This window comes from Hypanus sabinus, chromosome 8 (genome assembly GCF_030144855.1).
Source record: "Hypanus sabinus isolate sHypSab1 chromosome 8, sHypSab1.hap1, whole genome shotgun sequence".
In the NCBI taxonomy this organism is placed as follows: Eukaryota; Metazoa; Chordata; class Chondrichthyes; order Myliobatiformes; family Dasyatidae; genus Hypanus; species Hypanus sabinus.
This window is the reverse complement of record NC_082713.1, coordinates 85,469,563-85,493,405: the sequence shown is the minus strand read 5'-3', so window position 1 is coordinate 85,493,405 and position 23,843 is coordinate 85,469,563. Positions and strand designations below refer to the sequence as shown.

The 23,843-nt window shown below is 40.5% G+C and overlaps 1 protein-coding gene and 1 long non-coding RNA gene across 7 annotated transcripts in view; one reads left to right on the top strand and one right to left on the bottom strand.

The window, feature by feature from the left end:
- Positions 1-17,477, bottom strand: part of LOC132398281 (uncharacterized) — a 36,199-nt gene extending 18,722 nt beyond the window's left edge. Inside the window, exon 1 of the long non-coding RNA XR_009513603.1 lies at positions 17,195-17,477. This is a non-coding gene — a long non-coding RNA (uncharacterized LOC132398281). The remainder of the gene's footprint in view (positions 1-17,194) is intronic.
- Positions 17,478-18,054: 577 nt separating this feature from the next.
- LOC132398280 (POU domain, class 3, transcription factor 4-like) overlaps positions 18,055-23,843 on the top strand; it is a 116,618-nt gene continuing 110,829 nt past the window's right edge. For 3 of the 6 annotated variants that reach the window (XR_009513602.1, XM_059977473.1, XM_059977472.1), the window contains exon 1: positions 18,065-19,363. Coding sequence is in view for 5 of the 6 variants with exons in the window: in XM_059977473.1 (XP_059833456.1) it covers positions 18,497-19,363 (867 nt within the window). In the remaining variant the exon portion in view is untranslated. Of the gene's footprint in view, positions 20,720-23,843 lie in introns of those variants that run through there. The other 3 variants (XM_059977470.1, XM_059977471.1, XM_059977469.1) reach the window with 3 other exon arrangements.

Below are 23,843 nucleotides of genomic sequence, written 5' to 3'. Positions count from 1 at the left end.
TTGTGAAGTAGCAGAGAGAGGGGACTCCATGGTGTGAACTCCATGTTCAGAACCTGTTCTGAACAGTTCTGGCGGATATACTTAATTATATAGATCTCCCAGTTTGGACTCATCTCTATTTTTACAGTCACATTTGTATAAATTAAAAAGTGGTGATTTGAGCTCCAGTAGATAAGAAGTCCTCACTTTCAAGGCCTCTTCATCTCGTTTTAATGGCATAGTTTTAAGGTGCTTGGAAGTAGGTACAGAGGAGATGTCGGGGGTAATTTTTTTACGCAGAGAGTGGTGAGTGTGTGAAATGGGCTTTCAGCGACGGTTGTGGAGGTGGATACAATAGTGTCTTTTAAAAGGATCCTGAACAGGTACATGGAGCTCAGAAAAATAGAGGGCTATGGGTAACCCGAGGTAATTTCTAAAGTAAGCACATGTTCGGCACAGCATTGTGGGCCGAAGGGCCTGTATTGTGCTGTAGGTTTTCTATGTTTCTATGTTTTCTATGATACAATTCGTTACAGTATTATGGAAGTATGATAAATGTTCTCCTACTTATTCTTAAGCATTCTTAAGTCAGAGGGTGAACAGCCAGAAGTCATGGTCCGAGTAGGTACCAATGACATGGGTAGGGTGAGTGACGGGGTTCTGCATAGGAAATTCAGGGGGTTAGGTGCTAAGTTAAAGGACAGAATTTCAAGGGTTGTGATCTCAGGATTGCTACTTGTGTCATGTACTAGTGAGGCCAGAACTAGGAAGATTATACAGTTCAACATGTGACTAAGGAGTTGGTGTAGGAGGGAGGGCATAAGATGTTTGGATCATTGGGGTCTCTTCCTGGGAAGGTGGGACCTGCACAGGTGAGACAGTTTGCACCTGAACTGGAGGGGGACTAATATTCCAGTGAGAAGGTTTGTTAATGCTGCACATTAACAAAGGGGGATGGGAACCAGAGTGCCAGAACAGTTAGTGGAGAGGTTGTGGAGGCAGATGTTGGTAAGACCTCGGACAAAGTCATGAATCAAAATGTTCAGCAAGGTATAACTAGAGTCCTGAGCTGCGTATATTTAGGATCATAATAGAAGTATCATAGAAAAAACAGATGCTAATGCTGAAGATGAGGTGGTTGGTTTACAATCAGAGGAAATGTGTAGCGAGCAGAGGCTGTTGATAGGGAAAAATGGTAGTCGACAGGATGAGTTGCATGTAAAAGGCGGACAAAATCGAAAAGAGTGAATACAGGTCTGAAAGTGTTTAACTTGAATGTGCACAGTAGATGAACTTGCAGCACAGTTGCAGGTTGGCAGGTATGATGTTGTAGGCATCATTGAAAAAGAATTATAGCTAAGAATTTAATATCCAAGGAGACACATCGTATTGAAATGACAGGCAGGAAGGCAAGAGAAAGCAGTGTTGCTCTGTTGGTAACAAATGAAAGCCGACTATTAGAAAGAGATGACATAGGGTCAGAAGGTGTTGAATCATTGTAGATAGAGCAAAAGAACTTCAAGGGTAAGATGACCCTGATGGAAATTATATACAGACCCCGAACAGTAATAAGGATGTGTCTACAAATTACAACAGGAGATGGAAAGTGCATGCCAAAAGGGCACTATTACAATAATCATGGGGGATTGCAATATGCAGGTAGATTGGAAAAATCAGGTTGGTATTGGATTCCTTAAGATAACTTAAGGTAAAAGAAGGTAGATTCTCTACCCAATGAAGCAGTGAATATATTTAAGACAAGTTTGGACAGATTTTTGCATAGTAGGGGAATTAAGGGTTATGGGGAAAAGGCAGGTAGGTAGAAATGATTCCATGGTTAGAACAGCCATGATCTTATTGAATGGTGGTGTAGGCTCAATGGACTAGATGGCCGACTCCTGCTTCTATTTCTTATGTTTTTATATTCTTATAGTATGATCAAATTCACTCCGATATTTGCAGAGAAGCTGAATTTAGATGTATCAGTATTACAGTGGAGTAATGGGAATTACAGAGGCATGAGAGTGGAGCTGGAGAATTGATTAGAGAAGTACACTGGCAGAGATGACAGCAGAGCAGCCATGGGCGAAATTTCTGGTAGCAATTTGGGAGGCACAGGGTATTTAGATCCCAATGAGGAAGAAATACCCTGAAGGAAAGATGACACAACCATGACTAACAAGAGAAGTCAAAGCCAACATAAAAGTCAAGGAGAGGGCATATAATAGAAGGAAAATTAGTGGGAAGTTAGAGGATTAGGAAGCTTTTAAAAACCAACAGAAGGCAACTAAAAAAGTCATCAAGAAGGTAAAGATGGGATACAAGAGTAAGGTAGCCAATAATATTAAATAGGATACCAAAGTTTCTTCAGATACAAAAAGTGTAAAAGAGAGGTGAAAGTTGATAACGGACAACTGGAAAATGATATTGGAGGGGTAGTAATGGGGGACAAGAGAAACAGCATTTGAACTGAATAAGTATTTTACACTGTGGAAGATGCTAGCACTATGGTGGGAGTTCGAGGTGTCAGGGAAGTGTGTGAATTTACCATTACTAGAGAGAAGGTTCTTGGGAAACTGGAAGGACTGATGATTGATGAGTATGCTGGACCAGATGGTGTACATCCCAGGGCTCTGAAAGAGGTGGCTGAAGAGATTGAGGAGGCATTGGTAATGATCTTTCAAGAATCACTAGATTCTGGAATGGTTCTGGAAGACCGGAAAATTGCAAATGTCACTCCACTCTTCAAGAAGGGAAAATGGCAGAAGAAAGGAAACCATTAGTCAGTTAGTCTGACTGGTTGAGAAGATCTTGGAGTCAATTATTAAGGATGAGGTCCAGGGTATTTGAAAGCACATGATAAAATTGTCCATAGTCAGCATGGTTTCCTCACGGCAAAATCTTGCCTGACAAATCTGTTGGAATTCTTTAAAGAAATAACAAGCAGGATAGACATAGGAGAATTGGTTGAAGTTGTGTACTTGGATTTTCAGAAAGCCTTTGACAAGATCCCACACATGAAGCTGCTTAACAAGTTATGAGCCCATGGTGTTACAGGAGAGATTCTAGCATGGATACAGCAGTGGCTGATTGACAGGAGGCAAAGATTAAGAATTGGCCACTTGCATCAACTTTAATCAGTCTCCGTAACTCCATCCTGTAAAGGTCTCAGTTGATTCTGGATGGTCAAGGACTTACTTCAGAAGTTTCCATTGTCAAATAGGAATCTAAACCCCTTGCTTCACCCAGGATAAAAGAAACCATCAAATTGGTGATGTCCAAGCTACCATATGACCTGTCATATGAAAGGGAGCATGAGGAAATGAGATGAAATTAGCAAGTTTGTGATAAATTATTGGATGCATTATTAATGAGTATTTTAAGAAAATTGTTGGAACTAAAAAAAATGTAATATTTGCAGACACATTAACTGAATATCAATAGAACAAAATATAATCACCCTATTACATTTCTATAGAATCTAGCATTTCTTTTAAGCCACCTGTATATATACAATGCAATCAGAATCAGGTTTATTGTCACCGACATATGACGTGAAATTTGTTAATTTTGCAGCAGCAGTTCAATGCAATACATAATCTAGCAGAGAGAACAAAATAACTAAAATAAAAAAATAATAAATAAACAAGTAAATCAATTATATATATTGAATAGATTTTTAAAAATATGCAAAAACAGAAAAACTCTATATTTTAAAAAAAGTAAGATACAGTAGTGTCCAAATATTCAATGTCCATTTAGGAATCAGATGCAGAGGGGAAGAAACTGTTTCTGAATCACTGTGTGTGTACCATCAAGCTTCTGTACCTCCTACCTGACGGTAACAGCAAGAAAAGGGCATGCCCTGGGTGCCGGACATTTTTAATAATGGACACTGCCTTTCTGAGACACCGCTCCCTAAAGATGTCCTGGGTACTTTGTAGGCTAGTGCCCAAGATGGAGCTGACTAGATTTACAACCTTCTTCAGCTTCTTTCAGTCCTGTGCAGTTGCCCCTCCATACCAGACGGTGATGCAGCCTGACAGAATGGTCTCCACGATACAACTATAAAAGTTTTTGAGTGTATCTGTTGACATGCCAAATCTCTTCAAACTTCTGGTGAAGTATAGCTGCTGTCTTGCTGCCTTTGTAACTACATCAATATGTTGGGACCAGGTTACACCCAGGAACTTGAAGCTGCTCACTCTCTCTACTGATCCCTCTATGAGGATTGGTAAGTGTTCCTTCATCTTACAGTTCCTGAAGTTCCACAATCAGCTCTTTCGTCTTACTGACATTGAGTGCCAGGTTGTTGCTGCTGCACCATTCCACTGGTTGGCATATCTCACTCCTGTACGCCCTCTCATCACCACCTGAGATTTTACCAATAATGGTTATATCATCAGCAAATTTATAGATGGTATTTGAGCTATGCCTAATCACACAGTCATGTGGATATAGAGAGTAGAGCAGTGGGCTAAGCACACACCGCTAAGGTGCACCAGTGTTGATAGTCAGCGAGGAGGATGTGTTATCACCAATCCACACAGACTGTGGTCTTCCGGTTAGGAAGTTGAGGATCCAATTACAGAAGTAGGCCCAGATTCTGCAACTTCTCAATCAGGCTTGTGGGAATGATGGTATTAAATGCTGTGCTATAGTCGATGAACATCCTGACATAGGTGTTTGTGTTGTCTAGGTGGTCTAAAACCGTGTGGGAGCCATTGAGATTGCGTCTGCCGTTGACCTATTGTGGCAATAGGCAAATTGCAACAGGTCCAGGTCCTTGCTGAGGCAGGAGTTCAGTCTAGTCATGACTAACCTCTCAAAGCATTTCATCACTGTCGATGTGAGTGCTACCAGGTGATATTCATTAAGGCAGCCCACATTATTCTTCTTTGGCACTGATATAATTGTTGCCTGTTTGAAGCGAGTGAAATAATTATGTTTATTATTATTTTTGTAAGAATTTCTATCTACTCAAACGTCTGCTGTTTGGTAAACTTTCCTTTAAGATCATAAGACATAGGAGTAGAATTAGGCCATTCAGCCCATCAAGTGTTTTCCATCATTCCATCATGGCTGATAAATCTACCAGGACTCACTTGTCCAGTGGATGTAAGCTCACCTTATAATAATCAAAACAAAGCTTTTGTTTTAACATGATTGCAATTGCTAATTGTGTTGGTGCATGGCCAAGTGGTTAAGGCGTTCATCTAGTGATCTGAAGGTCACTAGTTTGAGCCTTGTCTGAGGCTGCATATGTGTCCTTGAGCAAGGCACTTAACCACACATTGCTCTGCGACGACACCGGTGCCAAGCTGTATGGGTCTTAATGCCCTTCCCTTGGACAACATTGGTGGTGTGGAGGGGAGACTTGCAGCTTGGGCAACTGCTGGTCTTCCATAAAAAAAACCTTGCCCAGGCTTGCACCCTGGAAACTTTCCAAGGGGCAAATCCATGGTCTATCGAGCCTAATGGAGGCCTACACACTACACACAATTGCTAATGAATATTTTTTCACATCATAAGAATCAGTAGATTTTATGAAGCCAATAAACTATATTGCCCAATATATTGTAATACAGCTCTTAGTTATTTATGTGTTATGTCAAAATGAGTAAGTAGTCCAAATACAAATAGATACCTTCCAAATTGAAAATGAATGCAGAAACCATGAAATGTGGTATCAAAACTACCAATTCAGATTATTTTAAATTGTCATCAATCTGCTTGGTACGTTGTATTGTTTGTGAACTTAATAGTGGAGAGTGGGGTCTCAGTGACACTAGTACCTTTGCATTTGGGACAGATGATTAGGCACATTCTTGAAGATGGGCATTAGATTGTACTTGTACTTCGCTACTTCTCAGTAGAGTTGTTCATTGTACATTTCTTCCTTATCATTGTCCAGCCAATGTGTTGTGACTGCGCATACATGGCAGGCCTTGATTCCTGATTTATAATTTGTATACTTAGTGTAACTGTTCATTGGTATCCTGGGCGTCCCAGTCTGGAGGCTACATTAATTGCTGGGGAGCGTGTAAGTGATGATGTTCCAATGTGTCTACCATACTTGTCCTTCTTAGCAGTGGATTTGGGAGACATTTAAGATCACTGATGCAGTTTGGATATGACAGCCGGCCCTGAATGACACTAGTACATTTGTAGAATGTCCACCTTGCCAGAAGGAGAAATTATAAAGTGGATAGATCACCAATCAAGTGGCTTCTTTGTCAAGCTTCTTAATGTAATGGGAGTTGCTCTACCCAGATAGGAACTCTTCTCTTTCTTGACCTATAGAAAGGCCTTAGCATGCCCAAAGACAAGTCAATATTGTAGGACACCCAGCCACTCACCTAATTTTTTATGCATATGATTGGCTCAGTGATGCTAGTACCTTTGCATCTGAGACAGGTGATAAGGCACATTCTTGAAGATGGGCATTTAGATTGTACTTGTGTGCCAAGAATACTACTAGCTACTTTTCAGGAGAGTTGTTCAATTTTGTCACGTGCATGCGTGGACTTTGTGAATGAGAAATTGTACATGGAATTGGGCAGTAAGTGATTAATAGCTATTATCCTTCATTCTGGTCTAATGATGCAAAAAACGTCTTTAATGAGGCAATTCTACCAGATTTTCCCAAGGACTGCCCTGAGAAAATGTTTTGATGTTTTGGCACTGGGATGATTGCCAAACAACAACTGCAGATCTCTTTATTTGTTGACTTTTGTCTTTGAAAACTTTTCTGCTTGCTGCTTATTGACTTCCTTAAGTTTCAAGTAAGAATGCACACAGGTTGACCACACAGGCCCTGCACAGTCACTTATGCTAATCCTATATTATCCCAGTTTTTATTCCTCCCCCATTCCAATTGAGGCCCCTCCCCCCCCCACCAATCCTACCACTCACATATAAGCAGGGACAACCCCAGTGATCAACTAACCCATTGACTTACACTTCTGTGGCATGTGGGGAAGCCAGAGCACCCAGAGTAAAGCCAAACAGTTACTGGGAGCACATGCACACTCCACACTCCACACAGATGGCCCCAGAGATCAAAGTTGAACCGGGGTCTCTGATGCCATCAGGCAGCAGCTCTACCAGCCAAACCACTATTTTAATCCAAGTTTGTACCTAGAATCCTACTTTATTTTCCCCACATTCCTGCACACTCTCAGGTTCTTCCAAGAATTCAACTCTTGAATAGATGTTTTGACAAGGTTTGAAATCAAGCTGAAACCTAACCTGAGGATGAGTGATCAGATTATTGGTGATCAGGTGGTGGTGTTAATTAGTCCAATCTTGACATATTTTGTTGCTGTGAACAGGAAATATTTTTAATTACCTCTGATAGATGCTATTAATGTAACTGTACTGCAACAGCTTGGCTTGAAGCTGGCTCTAAGCACACTTTGAGCTGGAGTGTTTCTATCACACTATTACAGCCTTTGCTGATTCCTGCACCCTTCATCATTTCCTGGTATTACATGATCAGGTGAAGACCATTTTCTGTGACAGTGACGATCTCAGCCATTTTGAGCTGTAATTGATGCCAAATGATTCAGTCTTGTCTTTGACCAATTGTGTGCTGGGCCCTGCCATCACTGGAGAGGGATTTGCTCTTGGAGCCCAGCGCTGCTGCTGTTAGCAGCGTTACTATGCAATGCTACTCCTGACTGGATGTGTGTTTGTGTATCTTTGTGTGTGTGGGTCTGTCTGTCTATGTATTTATGTGTGTGTTTATGTGTTTGTTTGTGTGTGGGTGTTTATATATTTGGGTGTGTGTGTGTGTGTGTGTGTGTGTGTGCATGGGGGGGTAGGGGGCTGGTAGTTGGGTGTCAGGAGAAGTAAAATGGGGCTTCACAAGTCAGTCACATAAGGAGTTTCTGTGGATGACCCTGTACTTGACAAACATGTCTTGCAGTTGCTTCCATAAGAGCTTTTCCCTCCCTCAACTGATATTGTCTCCATCCAATATCAGATGCCAAGTTGGATAATATGCATGATACTGTATTTTTGATCTGCTTCAGAGTGAAGATGAAAAAGAAAAGCCTGGGTTTTAAATAGTACACCAAAAATAGGCACAGTTGTTATTGGAATGAAATGTGAAACAAAGGCACATCAGTCTTCCTCATCAATGATTAATTTGAGCCAGCTGTCAGCATGATATTTTCTTTGGTGACATGGAGAAAAACAACAGAAAAGTGATTGTTCCAATTGCAGGAGCCATTTCTCTAAATGAATCTATCATGATTTGGTTTGAAAACTTAACCCTAGCCATACAGTGATATCATTTCTAGCCCTTCCTTCAACATAAATCCAATGTTCTTTACAAAGCAGTCCTCTAAAGGTATTATATTAATTCAGCTCTAACATATTTTAGAGCACAGGGGCAATCACCAGTTCAAGTCTGTAAATTTAAGATGCAAGTTGATTTAACAAAGTCATGCTATTTTATCTAGAAGAGTCACTAAGATTAATCCAATTACCAAATCAAAAATAACTTCAGACATGAATTTAAGCACATCTTTGGCTTGAAAAAAATATTTGTAAAGTTTGCTTTTAATTAAGTTAGCATCATTAAATGATAACAATTTGGCATTCATCAACAATCAGAATGTACTTACTGTAAATCTAAAGATGCTTTCAACTTTAATGAATAGATTTTATAAATAGTAAAATGTTAACTTGTAAATCTTTTCCCACTTTATTAATTTGTTCCTACAAACTGCAGTGCATATTTCACAGTAATGCCTTATATTTTAGCCTGATATTTAAAAGATTTAATCATTGGTCTAATGTAAACTCAAAATGATTAATATGGCTCAATGCATCTTCAGCCAAAATATATCTTTAAAAATCTACTGACTTCATATAGTGAAGCATTTGTATTAATGTGAAAGAATTAAAGATTTGACTTTGTTCTAATTTCTTTAATAAAACAATTACATGAACATCCATTCTGAACAAATCAGTTGCTTTATTCAAACAATTTGGTCCACTATATCAGAAAAAAAAAATCACAATTATCTATTTCTGATGGCATGTTACAAACACTTGGCCAAAACAAACACCATTAGTTAACGGATGTTGATGCCTGAACAGAGTAATGGGAATGGACGGTAAATATTATCGCCACATCTCCAGAAATGATAGCCAGCCCCAGAGTTTCAAATCAAATACCTGGTCCTGAAGTAAAACGGTGGAGAGACTGGAGAATGAAGAAAACTATCGTTTGATTTTGTCGCCCTGTCCACTTCTGCATGATTTTATAGGAGCTGGCAATGGGATATGTTCGCTAAAGGCGGACCCGTATAAATTCTCTTTCGGGAGGTCAATACGGGAAAGAATGGAGCCAGCAGACTTCGAAATCTAAGCGCAAAAATAAGAAGGATTGAGGTCATGTTATCCAGGATCGTGGAAAGGACAAGCTCAGCTCTGTGGTCGGGTTCAGGATAATTACGCAATTAATAAGCTTCCATTCCATTCTCAAATCAATGAATCGGTGTTATCGCATTACAAGTATCGGTAATTCACTTTCAAGCTCCTCTTCCAGCTCCACGGGCATGGGTACTCTGAGCCCTTTGCGCCACCACCTCCTAAGGCAACAGGTCCCAGCAGGTTTACAGTGACCACCTCCGCTCACCACTACCGAAAAGAAAGGAGGTGCCAGCGGTCGGAAAGAGGGCAAATGAATCCGTCCACTTTCAACTCCTGCTAGATAGAACACTGAGTTGCTCAAGATTAGTTAATTATATTTAAGTTTATCATTATATTTCAAGGGGAAAGAAAGTAAATAGGAGATAGCTAAGCTCTGAAAACAGATTAGACGGACTCTTTCCAACTGAACATCTCTTTGTCCTCAGTGAAGGGAAAGACACATCTGCAAAGCCCGCCAGAGGTGCAACAGATATATACTTTATGCAAGCTCTGATGTCTTTGCGTTTATTATTGCGCTGTATTTCGCAATCATTCTAGTTCCAAACCTCACTACCCAGCGAGTTTAATTTAAAGCGATGCGTCTGAAATGTTTGATGTACTTAGTAAGTGTGGTACAACAGTCACTTGAAGATTCAAGATTGTTTATCATTCCTCAATACCTGAGAACAAAACGATTATTAATCCAGGTCCGATGCAGCATAAAAACACAATAAATATAAATATGAAAGAAATCCTGAAAAACACCATGTACTGTTGGGTGTGGCCGTACAAACATGAGATTAGTTTATACACGTAGACTGAGGTGTGGACCGTAAGCGTAAGGCGGCGGTGCATGGGAGGGTGAAGGGTGCTGAGGGATATGGAGAGGAGTAGCTGATGCGGTGACTTAACAGTGAAGGAAGGGCACGACTAAAACAAGGCTTCAGTCTCCTTTCTGTGCAAGATAAACTTAATCGTCAATGTCCAATTTACTCGCATTCCATCTTTTAGGAATACAACTCCAAACTGCTCAATTCATTCATCAAGAGTTGATAGGAATACAACTCAAACTGCTCGATTCGTTCATTAAGAGTTGATAGGAATACAACTCCAAACTGTTCAATTCATTCATCAAGAGTTGATAGGAATACAACTCCAAACTGTTCAATTCATTCATCAAGAGTTGATAGGAATACAACTCCAAACTGTTCCACTCATTCATTAAGAGTTGATTGGAATACAACTCCAAACTCTTCAATTCGTTGATTAAGGGTTGATACTTGAATGTAGATTTTCTGAGTACTTACAATATCTTTACTAGTTAATAACTCCGGCACAAATCAACATACATAAAATTATTACTGAGGAGATTTCAGAGACACAATAGGAGCTAAATCTTGTATGATTCAAATATGTATCCACTTTTGATTTTTTTAAATATGTAGTGCCTAAATTGACTTTGTAGTGTGCTTCTTATATAAAACTGAGTTCAAAGTACAAACGTTTGTACATCTGGCTTAACAAAGTGTCCTTTTATTGCAGATGGAAATTTCCACATTCCTCTTTGTAATTTAATTTAAACAAACCAATCTATTCCAGCATAGTTTTAAGTTTAAAAAATATTTCTCAAACAGTCAACTGATTGTGATATTAAATGTTTTACTTTACAACTTGACCTTGAACCAAAAACAAATTCTAGTCTCTACAATATATCCAAATTTATCGTTTATTGATTAACCTAATGCATGGAACCACAGTTTTATTTTAGTTAGTGATATAAGTGTCAAATTACAAAATATTCAAATATTTTAGCTGAATACCGATTGCTTCATGGTAAATTTTCTGAGTCTTCTCGCAGGACATCAGTTCACCTATTTTGCCCGTTAGTGATGTGTTAGCTTATTGAGTGAGTAACAGAACCAAACTCTTACAAAGCCTGTCTTTCAAAGAAAATGTAACATTTGCGGGGAATCTTTTGAGAGAGTTGCCTAGGTGTTATCAGCAGTTGCAACATAAAGGTGCAATACAAAACGTAGAAAAGAATCGATGTACTTTCACTATCGGGGGCAAAAAGGGAATTGTTTAAAATTTAGGATTAAGTTCCTTCCTGAGTTTGCCCAAAGGATTAAAGTAAAAAGGTGATTGTCATTTCCCCTAGCGGGTTTGGGCTATCATTCGGTTGATCCCCAGCATTTAAAAGGGTTTTTTCCATGAACAGTGTAAACCGAATTCACTGCCTGGAGGGTTAACGACGGACGCATAACCTGTCTAATTTATGAAACCGCTGGTTAATAAATATGGAAGAAAACTATAATTAGATATATTGCCTATGACAATGTAAGCACAACCCTTGACCGCAAAAGAAGTTGTTCATTTGTTGGTACTGTATACAGTAGAGAATGGACGATAAAGTTTGTGGTTAGCTTCTGGAATCCATCATTGTATTTCAAAGCTAGGCTTTCTCCATCTCATTCGAATTTTTGCCCGCCCCCCCCAAAAAAAAACACATTTCTTGCTTCACAAGTTAAAGTGTAACAGAATATTTGACTCCGTTTTCGTTTCAAAACTCTCGGCTAAATGGAGCAAAGATATCAATCGGAATCAGCAATATTGGGATTTCAAACCAAAATTCTGAGTAAGCTATTTCAAAATCGTTCTTCCCAAAAGTGAAACGTGCCTTTGTTATTTCGGGACCATAAGAACGCAGAGGAACGAGAGCGATATCTACACGGATACTAATTAATACCCAGTACCTGAGATGATTATATTGGAGTATTCAGCCCTTGGCAGAACTGATGTTACTGGGCACTAGGCATGCCGTTATAAGCACCTTGCTTGTGCCGACTGCCAACGTTGCCAAAATACTCGAACTCTGTGTAGCTTCTGGAGTCGAGAACTGGTCTTTAATCACGCAATTTTAGAAGTATGAACACATGCAAATTAGATGTTATTTTCTATACACTTGGTTCTGAGGAACATTGTGCATCACCCAAATATAGGTCCAAACAAGAAAAATCTCAAGTAGGTTGTGACAGCCATTTCTAAATGGCGGATCAAACTTCCGATCTCGGAGTATTTTCTAGACAAGAGAGTAGTTAGGAATGATACCCTGCTATAGTGCACAAGTAGTGCACTGTATAATATAGATTATGGTTTTGAAATAGTTAATAACTAATGGTGCAAAACAACAAAATATTTGTAATAGCTTTAATGAAAAGGTGCACTTCGCTTCTTTAGATCCTGTCTATATGTTTATATATGTTACGGCCGTTTAGACCTTAAAGGTTGAAATGATGGCGTTTTCCATTTTGATATTAGAGCAGTGAACCGTGCTTACACTTTGCCGTGAAATAAATTTAATTCAATCTATTAAAAATTTTGATTAGCGAGTATCTATTCCCACCTCAATAAGGGAAAGGAGATGGTATTTCTAGATTTTAATTGTAAGTTGTAAGAAGCTGTTGTTAATATTATTTTGAAAACTTATGTACGTTAAAGTATTCTGATATGAAAAGCAATGCAAGACAATGACTTAGAAACCCTTCCTTTACAGAAGAAAATGCAGCAATCAGCGGCGGTTGCCAGCTCTGTTACCGGCCGGCGTTCTGTGGAAACCGCCCCGACCATTCCGATAAAAGACACCTATTAGAAAGTTGGCTGCGTACTTATCAACAGACGTGCTGCCTGTTCCAGAGAGGAGGCGGGGGTCTCCGTGTCTCTGCATAAACACAAAACTATCGCTGGACCTAACCAATTCTTTGAAATTCCTAAAGCAAAACAAAAAAAAGAAAACTAAAAGAAAAACAGAAAATGCTGGCAATACTCAGCAGGTCAGGCAGCAACTGTGGAAACAGAAACAAGAAACATTTCAAGTGACCTTTCACCTCACTTGTTCTGAGCGTGTGGTATCGATTCCATCAAAACAGAATTATTTTTAAAATCAAAACTAATTTAATAAGCTATCGAGTTAGGTGTGAGAAAATTGTTAAACGCAAGGTGGTGGGAAAACTGAGAACTCGTTTCCATTATCTCTCAATTTGCTGTTACGTGAGTCCGGATTTAGATTTGCAGAATGCGAGCGCCGATTTCCAACAGCGGTGGGCTGATTTGAAACTTCGTAGAACTTTTTTTTTAAGCTTCCTGCAGTTACTCTGAAATTGGACGTTTGGAGAGATTTGCACAAAATGATTTTTTGTTTAAACCTGCAAGAACCCACAGAGTCAAAAGCTGAATCTAGGCCTCTGGCACCAATTTTTAGAACGGCGAGAGTGGCAAGAGCGTTGCCCGACAACGTGTGCATTAGATCGCCCACCCGTGATTAACTCCTTCCTCGCCAGTGCTTAGATTTTGTTCCGAAACAAAGCTCTTGTTGTGCTGAAATTTAGTTCACAGATCACTGGCAAGAGTGTGATAGAAGAAGACGAATATAAGAACTTGAACTACGATCTACTTTAAAAACAAAATCATGGCAATATTTCCGAAAGAGAAAGCATTTTAAATTCCCTCCGGACATAAAGGTAGGGTAAAGCCGTGTATTCCCATCGCTAAACATAAAAGTTTATGTTCCTTCACTTGCTCTGGAATAAGATAAATGAAGCAACAATTCCGTTTCTCTTTGCACCGTGCTCTATTTCCGTCCCGTCCTGTCAGTGTCCGTTTAACATTCATTAGGTCCAAGCCAGCGCCGCTGAGTGCATCTATTCGGTGCTGTCCAGTTGCTGTATCTTTCCCCGCAGTCGTTGTGATACAGCGGGACACAGCTTTTATTTCGGAGTCATCTTATTTACACACCTGCACCCCGACCGACATCAGTCCTAATCTATACAAAATAATATCACTTCACAGCCGGTCTTCGCCCAAAGCTCCTTCCACTATTTCTCATCTAGCGATATGTTTATGCAAGTGAATTATTGAAATTAAAATAAAATTGATTATAACTAAACATTAATATTTTGAAATGGGTAGATTCTGTCGTGAACTTGAATAGGAGCGGAACGGACCAGACCGAATAGGCAAGACATACCAAAGGATTGTATCCTATCTATCATGTGCATCAATTGTTCGAAGCCTTTTAAAACCTGACATGATATTTAATTGTGTTTTCTTTTCCTCAACTCTACCCTAGTTTTTATCTCTGAGATAGGCAGCCAGACTCCGACCATTGCCACAGCTTCTCGTACACAAAACGTATATATTTGTTCCGTATTATAAACATACATAGATCAACACATATACATTATACACATCTGTAGATCCAAAACGAGAGTGCTGAGCGCCAAGGAAATATGAAATGCAAGCTACAAGCCTTTGCCAAACGCCCATTTAAGCCTCAAAAAAATAGAACTGTTTGAACGGAAACAGTGGCACAACGATATGTTCCAATTTTTGAACAGCGTGAGTATTCTAGAGGATAGGGGAGAGCTGTGTACATTACAGCGAATAACAAATGGATTTTTTTAAGTGTCTAAGCCCAAAACAATTAAGAATACGTGTTTATTGTTTCACGCGTGGAATATCTTAAACAATCAAACTGGTTGTAAATCAAACAGCTGTAAATCAAGCTGGTAGCATTTCAGCTAAAACATAACTGAAATTTAGCATGTTAGTCTCCACGACTTCTCTAACCTGCTGGAAGTACAGAGAATTCCACCGGTACCTATCAAAACCGATCAGGATGCTAACACCAACAACTGAAACTTACAAGTCTGTTTTCATAAATTTTAAGTCGTTCCTCGATAAATTTCAAAGTAAATGAAGCAAAGTCACTCGAACCAATTGATTTCAGATATTTTCGAGCACGCTGCTTAGGTTAGGGAGAGACATCCTAAAACTTTCACATTGAATTTCTTCATGGATTCGGGCTGCTTGATAATGGAACGAACCCTCGAGTAACTAACTGTATATAATTAGGCAATCTGGAAATTGTAATGGTGCTTACAAAGAAAAAGGATTATCAAAATTGGGATTTCTTCAAAAAATTAAGCAGTGGACGTTCATAAAGAAGCACAAAATTGTCGTTTGACTATGTTGCCAGGAAAAGATAAAGGTGCTAAATTGACTGTTTTGAATACGTACAGTCTCTCTCAGCAAGAGCACACATACCAAGCAAAAATAAATTGACTTGTGCTAATTCAAAACACATCATACTTCAGAACTTAGTATCCTCGCAAAAGCCAATATGGTTTTTTTTCCGCCTCTTCATCCCACGGTATCTTCACGTTTAAAACGGCCCCGGGACGGGCACTAATAGATTACTCCTCACTGGGAGAAAATGTTACACGGTGGCTTGTATCCGTCTAAGATCTGGGTGGACATCGGATTAACGGGCAAGTGATCAACATTCACAATTGGTAGAGAGTTCAATTAAAATCGAAACTAAATTCGTGGGGGCTGAAATACGAGAAGGCGCCTCTTCTTTATTATTATTAAGTGTGTGGACTTAGGCAGGATCTGCGGGCTACAAGTACTCAGAGGCAGGTGAAGTTCCAGCTAAAAGGTCGTGACACTGATTGGCAGTTCGTGTACTGGGTTTTATGGTGTTTTACCTCATTGACACTACTGCAAATCCAACCAAAAATAAAATACCTCTGTGGCAGAAAATTCAACATTTGTCTGTAGACCGACCCATTTATTACTAAATATGAAACATTTGTTGTAAATGTATTTCCTCCGATTAACAGTAACCCAGTACCAGCCTTCAGTTCGCTCACTCCTTCTCCCATGTCCGGCCAGTCTACTTGTTTGAATTGGGCTCTTTTATTCTCCTCCTTGGATATATGGTATAATGTGACCACTGTTCCCTCTTTTATTTCTCTCTCTATGGTAACCAAGATCATCGGCGCAAAAATGTGTCTATGAATAAGGGAATCAGCATAAAAGGCCGTCTGAGAGCCGCATCTGTTACACTTGGAAAGTTAGCGCCTGTTAGTCTAACATGAAAGAAGCCAAGAGGGAGATTCCAGCATCAGCCCTTTTAAAAAACACACCACTGATAAGGTGACAAATCGAACTAAAACAACTAACCGTAAATTCAACTTCAGCATCTAGTATGATCTTCTAACCTTTGTATGCTACACTTGACGAAAAACATTATAAATTAAAATTACGACGTACAGAGGTCAGATATTAGACTGTTCATCAAATTAAACGTATTTTCCATGATGTTTTACTGTCAATTGTTGACAGGTTTATTTCAGCCGCTGCTACGCTTAGGTAGATGGGTTTGAAGTCTCCGATGCTTAGGTTACTTCAGAAAAGAAATCCTTTAGAAAGATTAGGCCAGCACTGTTTCACTCTTTTGTCTTGACCTTGAAAGTGACAAGTGAAATTAGTCGGGATTTTGCCCCCAACGGGAAAAGAAAGCCCGTTTAGTATCGCAGGTCGCCCAAACTTTTCTGAAACAAAATGGGCTCCTGGCTTTCAAAGCATACCTCCTGTTTCCACTCCGAGTTCTGGGGGCGGTGGACAGATGCGGACCGCAAAGCAACGCAAGTACGAGACGTCCTATGTACTAACCGGGCATACTGGTCCATGCCGTCAGAATTGCCCACGCCACGTTGTTTGCTGCATTGTTCGCCTTTCAATACGAGCCATTAGAAGTATTAATTCTCGGCCACAGTCCAAAAGTGAACATTGTATATTAAATTTGTTGAATACCTTTGCTTTCTCGGCCAATGACACGGCAGCTGCGATATTAAAAGATGCAAAAATAAAATCTGCTTCGTGAAAAAATGACGTTGCTAACACATTACAGAACTGTGTATTTCAAAATACGAAAATGAGAGCATACCGGGCTAAGGCCGCTTTGCAGAGCTAAGAGCCAGCTGTGGTGGGGAAAGCTCACCTATTACCGTCCCGTAGTCCCTTCGAAATTCTAGTACAGCTGAATTTTGAGAAACTGTTGTTGGCAATGGCTAACAGCTTCTCCCGGCCTCCCTTTATTTTGCCCTAAATATATGAAAATGTATGCAAATTTAAATCAATCTTAACCTAGGATCTCTCGTTGAATTTAATGGAATTTCAAACCAATAGCTGAATTCTGAAGCCGCTATTCCAATGTAAAATGTAATTATTCCGCGTACCCACATCTCAGAATATCTATAAAATGCTCTCATCATTTCTGATCAGACTCCCAAGGAATAAGGGACCTAACGAACGAGATTTCGGCCCTATGAAACTAATTTCTTTCTCTCAGTGCTCTACCGATCTGTTCCCTTTGAAAATATTTATTGATCTAAGTAATTACAGAAGGGCCCGCAGTTAAGTTCGCAGCAGCCTGGGTCCAGAGTTACTTACTCGACGTTGTACACACACGCACACAAATATCCACATAATTTACATTTTCAATAAGCAGGCGACAGCGTGTCCTTAATTATGTATGTTTTAATGAATAGACACTAGCAGCGAAAAGTTGCTAAAAAGGCTGCATTCGAACATACATGAAATCAAGCTGCAACTCCATGCACATCGAAAATAGTTTACGGTTGTCGTTAACTCGTGATCAATAATTATAATCTGAGTATGAAATAACCAGCCTGGTTGCTTGCAGCATGATCAATTATTATGAAGTTTTAGATTTATTTTATTGACAGCACAAAAAACTCTCAACTTTTCAGAAAGATTGCTGCTGCGAGCTTTCTAGGAGACCAAGTGGGTGGGGGTAGGGCACTGAGATTCGAGTCAAAACTTGCTGGCATGCAGGGGGCAGAGTGTGTGCGTACTCTGCTCCAGCAAGAGTTAACCATCAGGCGTGGGTGCGGGAGGTGGGAGCTGTCAGTTACCCTGTGGGGAGCCAATGGGCTCCGGCCTTTGATTGACTTCCTCGTTGGGTTCCCCCACGCTCGAGGTTTGGAGTTCAATGAAACAAAATGCAAAAATGAGGAGTGTGGCTCCACCTCTAGCCTCACGATTGGTCGAGAACGCCGTGACGCCAATGCCTTAAGGCGGCCAGGAACCCCAGCGTGGCTTGCAATTGGTCCTAAGAGGTGCCAGTCATTGACCTCCCTGCTGACCTGCTTTACCTAAGCTTTGTTGTCAAAGAGCGAAGCTGTTCCCGTAGGCAGGTTATTATTACTGAGGGATTCGTGGAGCCATGGCCACGGCAGCCTCCAACCTCTACATGCCGAGCAGTAGTATCCTCACATCCAACTCCATCGTCCCCACCGACTCATCGAGCATGCAGCAGGCGGGCACCTTCCGGGGCCCCCAGAAACTCATCCAAAGTGACTATCTGCAAGGACTGCCCAGCAACGGGCACCCCCTCTCTCACCAGTGGGTGACGGCTTTACCTGAAGGCAGCCCGTGGTCCGCGGCCATTTCTCCAAGTCCCCTGAGCCAGCAAGACGTGAAGCCTGGCAGGGAAGATCTTCACGCTGGCGCCAGTCTGCACCACCGCTCTGCGCACATTGCCCATCACTCTCCGCATACCAACCACCCGAGCGCATGGGGCACGGCCGCGTCTCACAACTCGTCCATCACCTCGGTCGGGCAGCCTCTCAGTATCTATTCCCAACCCGCCTTCACAGTCAACGGCATGTTGGAGCACGTCGGGCCGCCGCCACCGTCTGCAACCGTTGGCCAGTCAATGCACCCGGGTCTGAGGGACAGCGCCGAGCACGGGGAGCTGGCACACCACCACTGCCACGACCACTCAGACGAGGAAACCCCCACATCTGATGAGCTGGAACAATTTGCAAAGCAGTTCAAACAGAGGCGGATTAAACTGGGTTTCACCCAGGCAGATGTGGGACTGGCACTGGGAACCTTGTACGGAAACGTCTTCTCACAGACAACCATCTGCAGGTTCGAAGCCCTGCAGCTCAGTTTTAAGAACATGTGCAAACTCAAGCCCCTGTTGAACAAGTGGCTGGAGGAAGCAGACTCTACCACGGGCAGTCCAACCAGCATCGACAAGATAGCGGCTCAGGGCAGGAAACGAAAGAAGCGGACTTCCATAGAGGTGAGTGTGAAAGGTGCGCTAGAGACCCATTTCCTCAAATGTCCCAAACCTGCGGCCCAAGAAATTTCAAGTCTAGCCGACAGTTTGCAGTTAGAAAAAGAAGTTGTTCGGGTCTGGTTTTGTAACAGAAGACAGAAAGAAAAAAGAATGACCCCGCCTGGGGTACATCAACAGGACGAAGTGTTTTCGCATAGTGTTGATTCAGAGACGCCGTCACATCACGATCTTTAACAAGGACCCATGGCAGTGGTCACTGCTGGCACTCGCCTGATCCCGGACTGAGAAAGCGATGGGAAACGCCTTCCCCCCATCCCCCTCTTCTTCCTAAATTATATATTTGACTATCATATTGAGGGAGGAGGCAGGAGAAAAGTTATATATCAGAGAAAAAGAAGTCAGCAAGCAGGCAGTATTCGTAAAACGTGTACAGTTAGCAGTCGTGTTGACATTTTCCGCATCTGTGGTGAAGAGAGCGAAATCGAGGACATGGTTTTACCGCAAGGGTGGTCAATTGTTTCATTCAGACAAGGATTGCAGTCCGACTGTGTGCCTAACACCTAACAGCGCCTTGTTATCTCGACTATATCAGGTGAATTTGTTCTTATGGACGGTGTCACTCTTTTCTCCCTCCCCCGCAATCTTTGTTTTAGTACCTGGTTACGAGCCTGCACTCTTATCCCCATCCTGAAACGACCCACGGGAAACAAGGACAGACTCTTTGACCAGGAATCTGCGTTAAGATAAAAAATAAGATAAAACCTGAATATTTCGAGGTTTGTTTTTCTAAATTATCCACTCCAAATAAATAAGACTTGCCCAAAGTTTTGTTTAAAATATTTTTCTTTCAACTCTTTCTCTGTGGAGTCCCGGTTAAACAAAACATTGACACTGCCGGCTGGAACAGAAAACTATGTAAAAGGACAGGCATTTTCATAATTAGCATTATCTTACATTACCGGCCACCGGATCCGCCGATGGGAGTTTTAAAACAAGTTCTCTAAAAGTTGCCATTTTTAGAAAGGGGGAGGTGAGGGGAAAAACTCTTTTTAAATTTAAAAAGAAAATGACGGATCAGTTACCGATCCGAAATATAAAATATTTTCTTTAAATGTTTCTTTTTTCAACAATTATATTTGGAGGCTGCGAACAGTAATTTATTTTCCTCAAATTTTGTATTATGTTTTTAAAAGACAGAATCACACGTTAAAAAGCAGTAAAATGTTTGTTGGTTAATAAATTATATATTTGATGTCAGATTTGATTGTAACCCGATCTAAGTTTGTGATTTGGTGACGACAATTTCATTTTGGTGTACAGAAAATCAAATCTGTTCAAATAAATTTGCTATTAAAAGGATATTGTGTTTGGAGTTGTATCTAATTGTGAGCGGAGAATTCGTACGTCAAAGCGCTCTCTTAAATTTAACGTAATTTCAAAGCGGTTTGTTTTGTGCATTTGTTTACAAACCCAGAGAGATAAAAGTAAGGGAAAATAAAATCGGGGGGAACACAGCGACTAAACTAGATTTCAGAATACGATTCGGTTCTATTTTTATCTCTGTTAGATTGATTGAGGTCAGTCTGATCAGTATCCCGTTTTAATTGTAGTCATACTCGCCAGCAAAAAGCAGACAGATGAGGATTAGTAACGCTGTTATTTAAATAGTTTCTCATTCGATTCTTAGCATTGCACTTTATTTTCAATTGGAGACTACGCAGTGTGTTAAACACATGTCCTTAAATTTGTGGCTGATCTGGGCACTTTTAAGTATAATTTTAAGTTCTATTAAATTCGAATTTACCATCAGGAGCCTATAAACCATTCAATGAGAAAAAATGTTTTAGCGCGTTTCATATTTGAGAAGACGAATCTAATCTCTGGTAGATAAAATGTTACCTTCCGCTCTACCTAATCTCCAGCAATCCTGCTCCGAGGCCTTTGGTCTCTCTTCCAGGACTAAATTTCTTCAGTCTTTTATTTTGTCTCCAAACACCGGACAAGCAACGGGTGGAACGGTGCGGAAAATAAACAGTTCCCCTCCAAATCTACACCATTTATTTCACCATTAGGATACAGCTTTGGGATATGGATTAAAATGGCAACGAAAGGGAGAAATAACCAGTGAAAGAAAGAACGGGAGATTTCTAAGAGCAATGCGCGTGCTAACATAGTTTAGTGTTCAATGCACAATTCAGTTTCATTCTTCCACGCGATCTGCCATGATCTGAAAACTTGGTTTCATTGAACTATTGCTTGGGACATCATTTAAGGATAAATTTTTAAAATTAATTATATAATCCGCATTCAGAAGAAATGGATATGATGTAATCACTTGTATCATTGTTAAACTGAATCCATTTATAATACAAAACCGTCGCACTCGTCAGAAACATGCCTAAACTGTAACAAAAGATTTTATTAACGGGATGCGCAGAGAGAAAGAAAACACCCAGTGAAAGATTCTTGAGTACTCAAATTAGGTTTCGAATGAGCCTAGTGGGTTTACAGAGATTAATTCTTTCCTTGAGCAGTGCATCTGTACAGAGAACAATAATCGCTACATTTTCTCGTTTCAATTTAGAAACCTGGTTTCCTGTAATCCAGTCGTATTTACATTTTTCTCAAAACACTTACCCTACCAATGAGGCTTCGGAGCCAGATTTGCAGTTCAAAGTTTAACATTCGCTTTCACTGATTATGCAGTCGAGGGTAACTGCACAGGAAAACACGCTTCTCTCCTCCCCACAGAACCTTCAATGAAATATACCCTGGGTCGGAACGGACCAAATGAATTAGTGCAAGGGGAATGGAATTTTAATACCGGTACCGACCTGTAACATGTGGATTTAGATTTGATACATCCATCTACTTCATGATGTATAAAAATGTTTGAGGATAGACGATGACATATGTACATTACGTGTCGTTTGCAGTGTTCTGATATATACGAACAATTGCCAATCATGGTTGTACAATCAGCAGTGATACAGCAATATTTAATTTATGCTGCGCTGGATTTAAGTAAGGTTTTGATTCATCTTCGATTTTGTTTAGCTCATTTGTACGGTTGTGTGAAAATTAGAGAAACAAAATCCAGGCAAAAAAAAACCAGTAGAAATTAATTACATTTGTTTAGATTGTTTATTTAAATATCTAAAGAAATGAACGCCCTATTATTGTATGAGTATTTTTACGTGTATTTTGCGTGAGGAAAAATGTGTATTTCGCATGGCTCTGATTTGTGATCAGCCTGGTGTAGTTTGTCCAGCTGGCGCTGAAGAATTGACAGGGATTTCCCGAATGATTAAAATCGTGGATGCTGTAATGTTATCGATTTTTTTCTTCCACAACACACGCGCGCATAAGAAGCATGGAGTTACTGACTTTAAAGTGTTTCCATTGGATAAAATAATTAGGCGATTTGTTTGCGAGCTGGGTGTGTAACAGATTGCTGATTGAATGATTTGTAAATTTGACAAGTCTAACTAGGGAGTAGAAACTGGGGCTGTTGTAAAGGACTCGCGCGCGAGTGTGTTGTGCTTTCTTATTAAGATTGCTGGAGTTTTTTTTTATTATTTCAACAAATTGATCTCCAAAATAGAGATTTTTACTTCGCATTGGAAACTTCTATGGAGATTTCTTCCTCTTCCCTGTCCTTCTTTTGAAATGGACTTTTAAAAGATTACTAACCATAGAAGTATTGAGTACGCCCGCAGGAAAACGAATCTCAGGGCTGTACTTGAAGAAATATTTGTACTTTGGTAATAAATTTACTATGAACTTTGAACTTTGAACTTTAACTATTCGACGTTCAAACTGTTTATTCTTGTTGCTGCTTCGCTACCCTTGAGCTGAACATTGTATCTCCGTCCGGGTGCGAGGGGCCAGCGTTTGAAGACACCTCCCACAGACTGAGATGACACAGTTCGTATTAGTCACCGTGAGATTTCAACTTGGAGCCGCAGAGGATGTCTTCGGGAACTTGGGAGGATTTTTTGAATGGACAGTTAAATTCAATGCATGTATTGTAAAGCAAATAAGGGCTTCAGATGGTTAGATGCGAGCAAGTGCTGAGAGATTTAAAGTAGGCTTTTCCTCTGGGTTTTTAAAGGCAAATTACAATAACTTTTCTCCGAAAGAATGCAATTCGTTGCCAAGTTTTCTGGCACTCAGGTCGTTCGGCAAATCAAGTCTGTAACATTCCATCTCACTCAGCAGCGGGAGAGGGAAGTTCTCCCCTGTAAAGTGGATGATATCACCGCAGGTGCACTGAAAGAAAAAATGCAGTTTGAGTTCCCACGAGACTTTGGCTCCTAAACAAAACGGCCGTTTGCCGGTAGCGGACGATCAGCTGGAAGGTGAGGGGTTTATCGCAACGGCGTATTAACTGGAGTCTGCACAGAAGCGAGCCCTCTTCTGGAAAGCCTGCTCAGGACGATAGAAGTTACTACTCTAACTATTTAGATCAGACCAGAGGATA